We start from the raw sequence: 12895 nt of genomic DNA, 5'->3' as shown, positions 1-12895 counted from the left end.
ACCTCATGCTCCAGTGTAATCTTACTTGCTCTATTTGAACAAAAATCCCTGGTGAAACATCCTCTTCTTGTATTTAGTTAATTTGTGCCATTCTGCACCTTTTGTGCTGTGCCACTTGCCTGCTTGCATCCTGCCTCTAAGTGCGCTGTGAGCCTTTCTGGATGGGAGGAGGGAGAGACAGGATCTGACCTTTCATTTTGTGTGTAGAACTTGGCAAAGCTGGACCCCAGTTAAGCTGATTTCAGGGCTCTGTTGGACAGAGGAGACTGATACGATGTTATACTCTTCTCCTTCCACCCTTCTTTCTTTTTCTGGAAAGATTATTATTCAGTTTAGTTCAGTACTTTACCCTTCATTATCTTGTGAATCGTCTCTATTTTTTTCATGTTCCTCTTGTTTCATTTTTCTCCTTTGGTTATGTGCAGGTTCAGCCTTAACATCTCTTTACTATTTTTTCCACTTAAGAAAATCTACAGTGCATCTTCATTACTGTGCCCAGCTGCATATCTCAAATGCTGTTTTAATCTTGATGATAGATAGCATGACAGATCATAGTCAGAATGAAGGCTGATAATGAGGAATGAAAATCAAGGTGACCATTTTTTGTGATTATATATTGTACTGTGAAAGAAACTCCCATTCAAAAAATGAAATAAATAGAAAACAAAGGCTTTTTAATACAAAATTCCTGCCCACACTGAAGTGTCAGTCTAGTCAAACTAGGCTACATGCTTGATGTCAGCTCAATTAGAAAAAAAAACCAATTGGAGTGATTTTTAAATGGTAGCCAAAAGGATTTGCATTATTTTTACCCAGCTGAATTAATCTGGGAGAATGTTCTGTAATTTCTTTAAACAAGTCACTCCTCAGAATCTCAGAGTAGTTTGGACTCTGCATGGCTTATACTATCTTAACTCTTTAAAACTCACATTTTCTATCCTATTTTCTTATAATTTTGCTTATAATTGACATCCCAGTGCCACAAGATAAAAAATAAAAAACATAAACAGTGCTTCACTATGGAAAATCGAGATTAAGCTTGTGATTGAAAAATTGGCAGAGGCTTGATGTTGTATTATGCGCTGTTCACCTCGATCTGCAGAATCTTTAAGCCTAAACTGTCTCAACGACAGCCAGATTTAAGAAGCCTAGCTTCTGCCTATTGTGAAGTTGCTTATCTGTTTCTAAGACATCAACAGGTAGAACTGTTTCTTCGGTGGCAACAAGAGAGAGGAGGGAGTTCATTTATTAGGCATATCGGTCAGCCAGTTGACACTGTCTCTTTTTTTTTCTTTTTTTCTTACAGTGTGCCTTCTTCCCTGAAGTCTGTACACTCCTCGTGATATCTCACCTGTTCAGTGGACTGAAGGAGTCTGTTTAGGCTATGTATTGCACTCCCCTCCTACCCTTCACACATTGCTCCCCAAAGCATTTTCACTTCTTTCCTTCTTATTTCTTGTTAATGTTTCTTTCTTTTCTAACATTTAACTTCCAGTGGGACTTTCTTCCTTCTTTCCCATCCCTGTGTGCCTCCATTCCTCATTGTCCCCTCTCGTGATGAGGTTTGAAAATGTTTCTAGGGCTGAGGTGAAATGAATAATGTTACCTTACTTTTTGCCGAAAGAAAGGATCGCGTGAGAAACAGCCACAGCAAGGCTCTGGGTTAGAATCACAGAACAGCATTTGGTGCGTGGGCTTTTTTAGTCTTGGTGAGGGGACTGGCAGCTAAATAGAATGTCTTTGGTTTGAGGAAGTCACTTGCGCTGACTCCAGTGAGAGGGAAAAACCTTGAAAACTGTCCCATCCAAATAAAGCTGTTGCATTGAAGATTGTTAACTCAGTTTACCTGATCTCTGTGTTACGGCACAGCTGAATCACCGTTAGTAATGTTGTTTGCATTTCAGTTTGATGAAAGTCAGTCATTCCCATCCAATACATTTTGGTATCTTCAGATAAGATGCTGTTGTACAAGTCTATCAGAAGAGACTGTGTTTCACAGGCCTTTATAGGGAGCTTCAAACATGAGGGCCATGAGATGTTGGACTGTGTATGTGGATGTAAGGCAGTATAACTAAACAGTGTGTTACAAAATAAATGAAATATTATTGCAGACTCCAGTGGGGAAGCACCACAGGCAACATTTATTATACTACACTGTGCATGAAAGTGACTGGATTTGAGCAGCTGGACCCGTGAGAGATTTATGCTGGCACGGTAATTCCAGTGGTGCCATTGCAGTGACTGCTGGCTGCCTTGGAGGCCCCGATATTTTGGGGTCCTGTTAAATAACATCAATCTGACGGTGAGTGATTTTCTGTGTCGGAATACACTGTTTTCCATGCACTAGAAGGAGCAGACTGTGTTCAGTCATACTTCCTGAATTATAATTATTTAGTTTGTCTTTAGGATTTCCCCTCTTATTTTGTGTTGTACATATTGTTTTGATTTCATAGCAGTGTTACGGAGTGAGCTGCACAAGCTGTTTTTAAAGCAGCTCACACTGTAATCAATATTTTAAAAGCATTGAAGAAAGGCTAATATTATAAGAAAAATTCCCTTGTATGTTTACTTATTTACAGTTATGAAATATCCTCATTATTGTTAGGCACAATTGAGTAGAAATAATCACTTTGAGGAATTATCCATTAAAAGGAAGCCTTTAATATTAGAAGAGTATTGGAAGTTGATAGGTGCTTGTTTCTGTGAGAAGCAAAAGCATGGCGTTAGACTGACCCCACTGAACTCATTAAGAGGTTTATATTGATCGTAGAGGAATTAATATTTAACCCAGAGTTTCCTTCCAGAAGAAAACAAGTTTCTAGACCAACATACTTCTGTGCTTAGGGGTTGCAAATATGAAAAGCAGAGTTACAGATCAGCTCACTGTTCTGCTTTTTCTTTATTTGTTTCAAATCTCCTTGTAAAAACATATAAGGGGAGGGAAAAAAGAAGCTGGTTATGAACAATGGATAAAGCCACTGCTGCACACAGCGTCAGCGTAAGGCCAACGTGTCATTTAAGTTGCACTTAAAACCTATTTTTAGGACTTAAGTACTGCACAGACCTTGTGGTGACCTTACAGAATTTCACTACAGAGGAGCATGACTTCAACCTGCTGTCAGACCACAGCCTGCACTGGGGGTTTTGCAGCTTTTCTCTGTCTCCTAGTTCCACATATATTTCTTCAGGTGAAGCCTTTTTCATAACATTCATGCAAAGATATGTTGGTCATGTATCAGGCCTGCTGTATTTGCAAGGTGGCAGTCTCAGGGTAGAACAATAACTTGGTTTAGAGGTGCTTGCTGACTTCTGACTTCTCTAGTACACACAATCCTTGCTTTTTGCTTGCTCGGCAGGTTAAGATACGTGATCAGAAACAAGACACGTATGTTGCTGCAATTACAGAATTTACCATTCTGTCAAAGCACTTTACAAACATAAGTATCTTCCTAGTGTGACCTTTTGTGTCCGCTGAAGCTCTGCTCCAGAGAGGTGCTAAAGATCAGTTCAGGGAGGCACACCATATGGAAGAAATAGTGTAGGAGGCAGCCTGTAGCTGCCCAGGCGAGGAGCTGAACAAAGCCAGCCTCATCCTGTATTTGCTAGTCTCATAGTACCTGTCTCTGATCTTCCTTGTACACTGTCATCTTGCACAGCACACCCAGACTGAGCTCACCTGAAAGAGCGCATCTTTGCTTCTCCTTTCATTAAAACAGGGTATCTGAAAATAGGAGGTGTGACTGCCTGAGGGTAAAAGGAAGTATTTTTTACCCAGAACTTTAGGAAAATTATTCTTGGGACAGGTTTCCCTTGTGCATGACCCATGAGATGATGCCATACTTAGCTTGATTTAAAGTCCTGTCAATGTAGGTTTAAAGGTTGGCTGTAGTGGTAAGAAAAATTATGTTAAAATGGTACCTTTTTCTTAGTAGTTCTGCTCTTTGTTTTTGAGACGTATCTGCTGGCTTTGCCAATAAAGATGCAGGTTTACAATTGTTAGCGTCGCAGAACAGTTTGAAGAGGAGTGAGGTTCTGTTCTGCCACTTGCATAATTCAGAAAATTCCAGCTAAGGTGTGATTTGCTGCCTCTCTCCTACAAGTGATAATGAAAAGGGAAGAAAGGAGAGCACAGCTTGATTTTTGATCTTGTACTGAGTTTGAAGCACTGCCACTGACAGTCATCATCATCTGATTTCAAAGTGAACAAATTCAACACAAATATCACTGTGAAAAAGTAAATATGGAATTGTATAATGCTCTTTTTCAGCCACTTTTGAAAACTTGAACTTCACATTAAAGGCAGTTAAATTGTTATATTTTTTTCCTATAAGTACATTATCTATTCTATGGTTACACAAGTGTAGTAAAAGAAAACATATAAATCAAATGGACTGTTTGTTCTTCTTTATGTATTTTCTATGTCCTCTTCTAAGTATATGCAATCTTTCCTACCCCTCCCAGCCAAGTCCTCTCTCCACCCAACTGCATTTCCTGAGTGGATTCCTCTAGGAGACAGAATCGGAGGGCTGCATGATGTCATTTCTATATTTAAATTAGATGGAGCAGAATAGGCCGTGTAATTTGTTTAATCACTGCTCATGCTCTAATTTCCTTGGATTTGATTTTTTGCAGTGCAGTCTTATCTTCGGGTTTCTATCTGGTAGCCAAGTCTGCTATTTGGCATGATTTCAGGGAGCTGGGTGCATTTTTCTTTTCGACTAAAACTCAAGGGGATTCTGTGATCAAGCAAATTCTGCACACAGAGCTTTTCAAGCATGATAAATTGATTTAAGTGGGAATGTGACAGAAAAATATATGCCTCCAAAACAAAGAGATCAAATAAAATCTAAAGCATAGTTGATTAGAGCCATGCAGAAACATTCAGAAGATGGTAAATAGGTAAATAAATGGAAAAGATGCAGATTCATCTGCTGTTATATAAGCTGTACTAATTCTGGGATCAGGATTCAGCAATTTCAGTACAGGCATTTCCTGTATTTATTTTATCTAAATATGACTAAATGATACTTCACTTCTGCTATTTCAAGCCTTGATAGACTGACGTATACAAAACAGTCTCTGTTCAGTAAGTCGTGGTAAGATCTTCACGTGGTTTTTCTATTTTTCCACAATACATAAAGATATGGTTTTGATATTGTAATATTATTTTTTCTTTGTTTGTCTTTATCCTTTCCTTTAGAAATACCTCAATTCTGTTCTCTTACCTATACTGTGAGTGACAGTGAATGTATATATTCTGTGAATGACAAAGGCAAGCTTTTAGTAATACATAGGATACTTCATGTTCTACAGCGAAGTACCGGCTTCAAGCAATGATTTACTATCCAATGTTAAACAGCCATGGGTCAGGTCCTTTTTGTGATATCCAGTTAAGTGACATTGACCTGAAATATATGGAAATTTTCTGACTGAGCTTGCTTAGAAGAAATATGCTTACTAGTTTGTGAACATACTAAGAAGGTAGTATCTGAAATCAGAATTATGCCAGAGTCTTCTGTGGGTTTCAGCACACACTATCAGGCAATAGCAAGTGTGTTGTTTGGTTTCTCCTTTGTAACAAGATTTGGGTAAAAAACAGCTATGAATATGATTATCCGGTTGGTTTGGGTTTTTTTTTTTGTGAAATTCTGTAAGAACATTAGGCACTTTTTATTGAAAAACACTAATGGATAGCAGGCAGATGACCTGAGATTTTACCTGTCAGTTAGTTCAGTGAAGAGAAATGTTTGGAGCATCAGATCTAAAGGCAAAGATCTAGACTTTGAGACAGCAATCTCTGCTTGGTTTGGTGGGTGAAAAGAGGGTCCAGAGATCTTCAGGGTCTCTTTTGCATCTCTCCTTACTGTTCTGAAGAAAAGAGAAGAAACAATGCACCATGGGAGTGACGCACCTTTGTGAGTAATGCTCACAAGGGAGGTGTTTCATTGCCAAAATGGTATGACTGGCACAGCCAACTTAGAGGAAGAACAGAGTTGTACTGAGAGCATCAGTGATCAATTATTTATTCTCAAAATAAAATAGAGAAGCTGGCCCGCATTGTCAAGCTACAGTATATATTCCCCAAGAGAAACCATTACAGGAGTATGGACAGGTAGTACAGGAGGATTGCAGAACTCAGGTAATAGTCAAAATAACCGCATCTAACAAAATAGTTACACAAGGTTTTGAAAAGCATGTGTGGAAAGGGCACCTTGACGTTTGGCCTAGGATTTCTACAACTGAAATGAATTATTCTGTGTTACTCCCAAGTTTGCAAGTAATGAAGGCCCTGCCTTGTCACCTTCTCTGCTACCAGTGGTAGGCAGAACAGGAGGCAGCAGAAGTGCATCTGGTCAAAAGTGACACTACAGGTTGAGATTGTGAGTTGGGGAGAAAGAGAGAGATTGTGTATTCGACCAAGCACCTGTTGTGGTCTACAAAACCTCTCTAATGTTAAAAGACGTTCAGTTCCTAGTATCTGGCCACATGTAGGTTTTCCTTGGGATGGGGAAGCATCAGAAGCCTGACTTGACTTCCTAGTGCTACAAACCATCACTACCTGGGTCCTTATTACACAGCCCATCAGATACTCTTTGCTGAATGGAGAACTGCTGCACTTGGGGGAATCTGGTGTGGAACCTGCGTTCAAAGCTTTATACCCAGGAGATCTTCCCTTCATCAGTTCTGAGTCTTTCCCATGAGGGTGCTGTGGTTTTGCTATGCAATGCACATAGAAGACAGCAAAGGCTCGTCTATTTTCTTCATATCTACCTGGCTTGTTTTGGGGTGTTTGTATTGTACAGATCTGGTTTTTGCTCCTTCTTTCCCTTTAAACAGGCATTAACTGTTCAGTACTTGCAGCAGAAGAGAAGGGACTAACTACAAAGACATATTTTGTATACCTTATGTACACTAGAAAATTTTGTAAGGAATTTAGAGCTTGCATTGGAATGACAGTAATTGCCTTTCTAAACATCAGCATATAAAAATATACTAAATTATGTTCATGGAGTAGAAGAAAATTTATTGTGGTCATGAAAACCTCTGAGACTAACTGCAGCTAACTGCAAATAAAGTCTAAATAAGAGCATGCAAAGGAACACACTGAAAAGCCTGACAATGAATGGCCTTAAGAACTGTTGGTGTGAAAATTCACGCACAGCATCTCCCCAGTAAGGCGAGTGTGTGATTCTCTTTCCTCCTCTTCTCCCATCCCCAACTGTTCCTTGTCAGCGCTCTTCTGTGCTTTAGGCTATAGCAGTGGCTGAAAAGGTCGTGTTAATTTTCACCACTGCATGGATATGAGGTGGTCAGTAACTGGAAGAAAAAATACCGTCTTTATTACTTGTGCTGTCAGATTAGATGCAGGAAGTGTCTGATCTTTAAGCTGTTGCATGATAGAGTTTATAAATTGGTAGAAGTCGGAAGACAGAGTGAATAGGTCACTGAGTGTAGTTTTAAAACCTGCTGTCATGTTGGATTTACAGAACTTGAAGGCTTCTGGTAATAAACAAGCTTATGACGGTTTGATTGCTGTTGTTGTCTTTCATAAGAAAAACCTTTCCAGAGTTCATACCACCAGTGGAATACATTTTCAAAAACCCTTTGTAAATATTTAGTCTGTTAATCTTCAGGATGATTTTAAATGCCACCTACCAGTACAATTTAGCTTATTTCATTTTCTTTTCATTTACAGACATTACGGTAACAAGATAGGTCTCACAGTCAGTATTGTGTTTTCCTCATTATCTCAGCTTTGAGAGATCTCATGCCTGGAACTTCATTACTCCATCTGATACTGTGAATCTTTATGCAGTTACTTACATCTGTCTTTGGATGCTTAGGTTTCCCAGCAAACAGTGTTTTCCTGACTTCTTGACAAATAAGTGTCGCTTGACATTTAATTTGGCTGATGCGGTGACACAATTTTAGGTGTAAATTATACCTCCTATATCAGCCCGCACCCCACTGAGATATCTTCATGGGAGACCGTATGTAGGCAGTCATATCAGCTTTCCCTCCAGATACCCAGGTATAGAAGGTAGTTTCGTTTATGCAGAGGTTCCCTGGAGAAGTCTGAACAACTGAGCTTTCTGAGGGCATGTCTTGAGTTAGTGCCTCTTCTGGTAGTGCTGCCTGAACGCCTTCACAGGCCACACTGCTCACTGGGCTTGCTGTATCAGACTCATAAGTAGCCTCATCCCGTGGCAGGGTGGGACCTTCATGTGGAAGACTGGACAGAGTTGGAGTCCTTGGCAGCTCGTGCTTTTGTTCCCAGTGGGCTTCGGCATCCTGAGCATGAGGTTGGACCGAATGGGGTTAGGTCCCTTCTCTGAAGTGTTATATGCAATTCTGGCTTATTCTACCTGTAGGTATTTTTGTTAAGCTAGGCCCCCAAATCTTTTGGAAAGTATATGGTGTGTTCTAGAATATAGTGTGAGAAGAATAATCAGGAAAAATATTAGAGAATTAATCAGAAAGGAAACTGCCATGCAGTGTATGATAACTATGAACGTGGTATAGGAAATAAAAGAGAAAATGACTGTCTTCCTACAATTCAAGTTCCTTATCAAGGTGGATTAAATGTCGACTAATAATATACTTCTGGGAAAACGCTATTTTGGGAAAAACAGAACAAAGAAATTAATATAATCTGAACGGTGAGGAAGAACAAAAGAAAAAACCCTATAAAATTTGATTTTATCACATCCCGAATGAAACATTTCAATTTTCCATTTCTAAATCACATTTCAAGACCAAATTCAGTAGAAGGTAGAACAAAACACTTATCTACTGTTATTTCAACCCCTTGTGACATGCTTTTCTTTTTTTTCATTTGGCCAAACAAAAAAAGTATTTCCCATGTTTTATGTGTGTGGTTTGCCAGTTGAACTGAGAAAATAATTATTTCTCACATTCTTCCTCTCACTGAGTTCCAGGCATAGGACTGGATGCAGAGTACGGGAAAGTGAATGGTTTGGGAAAGAAAATAGGAGAGTTTTATCCTCAGATGAAGTAGCATTTATTTTGTGTGACTGACCAGGGATATAACATAGTTTTGCTCCTACGAGTTTTCAGCTGGATTATGGGTGAGATTTAAATAATACATTACTAAGCTTTAGGATGTAATAGCTTGTCTAAAAATAGGATTGGATTATTAAGATTAATGTAATCGTTGTAGCTTTTGTTATTATTTAGAATGCAAGACATTCAGTCTTTAGTGCTAGAATTGATGATATTTTCATATCTATTTCCAAGAAAAAGAAATGTTAAAAGGATAAGTCAAGCATCTGTTAAAATCCAGCAGACAGCATTTTAAAAGTGAATACATCCAAACAGCTCCATAGAGCAAAGGATAAAACTTTTAAATTAAAATTGTATTTACTATGAGGGAAATTTTCTGTCTCTGTTATTATGTGTGCTTAGTTGAAACCTACATGAATTTCAGCTGGTTGGTTGTTCACGTTCAGCTCACTGCACAGCCTAAGGACTGCATGACACATTTTGTTTATGCTGATCATCAGCATCCCTGTTGCACAAGCTTGTTTTCTGACGGTTCCAAAAGGGAACTATAATTGTTTACCCTTAAGCATGACAGTAATATAGTATGATTGAAAACAAGAATGTCTCACTTATTCATTGAATGATTTGTATTTGATAAAAGGACTTTTTTTTCCTTTGGTGTTATTTTTTAGCTTCTGCGAATTTCTTAAGCCTTAGACAGAGCTTTGAACCTTATTGATCATGTCACCAGCATTCACTGAAGAAAAATACCGGTTACTGACACCAGTTACAATTACATAGTTTACAGTGGTACAAGGGACATTATTTTTACAGTTACAAAGTTTCATCTGATAATACAGTTTTCGTGTGTGTGTATACATAACACGAGGTGCTGGGTTTGTGTGTTTCATAACCTTGTAGTTTCTGAAAACCAAACTCAGTGTGTTGGAATTAAATGTTTAGAGTTTTCGCACTCAATCTTGTATGTTTCAAATCTGACACCAAAATCGTAGTGGTACATGATTCTCATGAATCCTTAGTTAAACAGCCTTGTCTACATCCCTACAATAAAGTAGCTTTCTAGCTTGAGTTCAGCTGAGTAGTGTAGTTTCAAATGAGCCTTAAAACAGCCTTTATGGGAAATCACACAACTAAGTACAGTATTGGTTTATTAGAACCCTCAGAGTCATGCTTTGGGGAAGATGAAGGAAGGAACTGTTTTAGCACAACTTTTGATAAACTAAAGGCAGTGTGCTTCAGTCAAGAAAGCAGGCCTTGTGGTGTTAAGAGTGAAGACATGTCTGACTGCCTCGGATTGCTTGTGTGCATGTGAAGCACAAGGCAGCAGACACACAAATGTAAATACCACATCATCCATTGAATGGCTTTACACATCTGTACGTAACTGAATGTGCCATCGCTGTCTTTCAGAAATATCGACAGTATATGTCTGGACTTCTTACTCCTCCTTATGGTGTTATGGAAACCGGCTCCAACAATGACAGTAAGTATGAGAAAATAGCCATCAGATGTTAGAAAAAAGAGAAGAGAGAAAAAAGGGGAAGATGAAAGTCCTCTGGTTTTGGGTGTTGCAATTTAAATGTTAAATTCAATTCAGTATTATGACTGTATTAATACGGCATGTAGTAGGAAATACTTTGGAACTTGCCTAACTGCAGTCCCAACTGTATAAAGGCGTACCCAGAGCTGTACACAAATCTGCGCTATGAGCCAGGCCTGTTGACTAAAGCATACTGTATGATGTCATGTAACGTTTAACTGGTTATAGGTGTTACATGGGTTCCATGGAACATGGCCATGAGTCCTGCTAGTAAAATAAATATAACCAACTGGTTTATTTTTTTAGTTAGGATGGGCTACACAACTTGCTTGGGAACCTCGGTTAGCACTTGGGCAGACAGCCTGCAGTAGACATGCTGCTGTCTGACCTTAGTTACATAGATAAATAAGCTTGAGTATGTCTCTGCCTCATGAGAACCTGTCAAACTGTGGGATAGTGCTGTAGACATGAATCCAAGGTCAGCCTTTGGAATTCATCACTTCTGTAAATCACAGTACTTTTATTTAGTTGCCAGAGGATTATTTACATGCCAACCAGGACAATGTCTGATGGCTAGCAATTGCATCTGCAACTTTTATCCCATGTGTTCTGTGTTCAATATGTTCTATTTGTGAAACAATAGCACAGCATAGCATAGCAATGCTAGTTAGTGCAAACTCAGTGTCATGTTTGACTTGCAGGTACTAAAACACAGACGGTGTTAAATGAAAAAATATAAATAACTCCTGTATACATACTTCAAATATTAAGTTGTGAGAAAGTACTATGTTTAGCAAGCTGTTTATAGTATTTACAGAAGTTAGCTTTTTGTTTTTTTTGTGTTCACAAGAGAAAACTTTTGTCTGAATAAATCTGTTTTACTCTTAAAAAATCATAGATTAATATGTATGTTATCAAAGTATTAAACCCTCCAACTCTCTATTCTATTGATAAATATCTCCAGTTACTTAAAGAACGTATAGTGTGTATTTATGTTCTGTATTCTTTTTTCAGGAATGCCAGATAAGGACAGCATGTCAAGCAGTGCTCTTTGCCAAGTTTCTAAAAATTGTAATAAGGTAAATCCCACCTAGTTTTGCCTTTGTTTTTTGATGGGGGGGGGGGGGCAAGATTTGGTAATGAAAACTGCAGCAGTACAGCATTAAATTGAAAAGAACCAGGTGCAAACGCAAAGCATGTGGTTGATGCATGTGAGTACAGTATAAAAATTGCAAGGATGCTTTACACATTGTATCATGTAACTGGATAAAGTAACTGGTTCAGGATCAGCGTTATTAGAAAGTGTACTGCTGCCAAAGTTTGTGTTACAATCTGGTTGTCCTGTCTTTGACAGAAAGATGCTGAGGGTAAAGAAGAAAAGCAGCACTGTGACAAGACCAGTGCATAGCCAATGGATCATAAAATTCATAATTAAATCCTTTTTTAAGGCTTAACTGAGTCTTAACTGATGCATAGACATTGTTCTGCACCTTTGCTCAGGGTGAATTTTCTCCTGTGTTCAGAGAGCAGCTTTACGTCCCAGTTCCCCTTTGTAAAATAGTTTTGTGCCTTCAGTCTCACCAGATGAGGACCCGCATGAAAGAACTCGTGAATATTTCTGTGCTGGGTTTAAAGTAATTATAATAGTGAGAAGAAATAGTATCAGGCATTGCTGTAAAGATTAATAACTTTTAGATTTTTTTTATGGCAGGAGTAGAAAAGTTACAGTAATAAACAGATGCTTCTTTCTGGACATAGGAATTTAATTGGATGCATTTGTGTGATGTCTTTAAAAGGTTAAAGGTATTTTTGTTACACAAAAGACATCTCTTGACAACAGATAAAGACAATGAATATTTTAGCATGTTTCCTTAATGCGAAAATAACTACTTTGACCTCTCCCTGTCTGTCTGTCCTGCTTCCTCAAGGGTACTGACGTTTCTTAATTGTCACATTCAGCCTTTATTAAATGTATAAATGTAACGGTATGCAGTTCCTTTTTCTAGAGTCTTATTCACCAATGCTGTGCCACTTCCTGACACAGCCTTATCCTGTATGAAAATAAACATTTTTCCATGCACTGAGTAATAATTCATAGATACTTAGATAGCACCTTTCATTCTGTAAGCATTTTACAAACAGTTCTGAGTTAAGTCTCAGTGCTTCTCTAAGATGTTGGCATTTCAGTGCTACACTTGGAGTTAAGCCAGCTCAGGGGTCTTGCTTGACCTCTCAATGAAAGCACCAGGTGTAGAATCCAAACTAAAATATGTTGTTGTATTTTCTGAAGCAGATGGAGGTAACAGATAGAGGTAACAAGGTAAAAACATC

General features: G+C 38.5%; 1 protein-coding gene across 5 annotated transcripts in view; it reads left to right on the top strand.

Moving 5' to 3' along the window:
• The window catches only part of RAPGEF4 (Rap guanine nucleotide exchange factor 4), a 156692-nt gene that overhangs the window by 66331 nt on the left and 77466 nt on the right, over nt 1-12895 (top strand). For 4 of the 5 annotated variants that reach the window (XM_087732456.1, XM_087732455.1, XM_087732460.1 and 1 more), the window contains 2 exons: nt 10435-10507; nt 11579-11643. In XM_087732456.1, coding sequence (XP_087588582.1) covers nt 10435-10507; nt 11579-11643 — 138 coding nt within the window. Of the gene's footprint in view, nt 1-2224; nt 2303-10434; nt 10508-11578; nt 11644-12895 lie in introns of those variants that run through there. The other variant, XM_087732458.1, reaches the window with a different exon arrangement.

This window comes from Nipponia nippon, unplaced genomic scaffold (assembly GCF_047370975.1).
Source record: "Nipponia nippon isolate SJK-2023a ecotype South Korea unplaced genomic scaffold, ASM4737097v1 scaffold_5, whole genome shotgun sequence".
NCBI classification, from domain to species: Eukaryota; Metazoa; Chordata; class Aves; order Pelecaniformes; family Threskiornithidae; genus Nipponia; species Nipponia nippon.
Note: the sequence above shows the minus strand (reverse complement) of the source record. Positions and strands in the feature narration are given on the sequence as shown.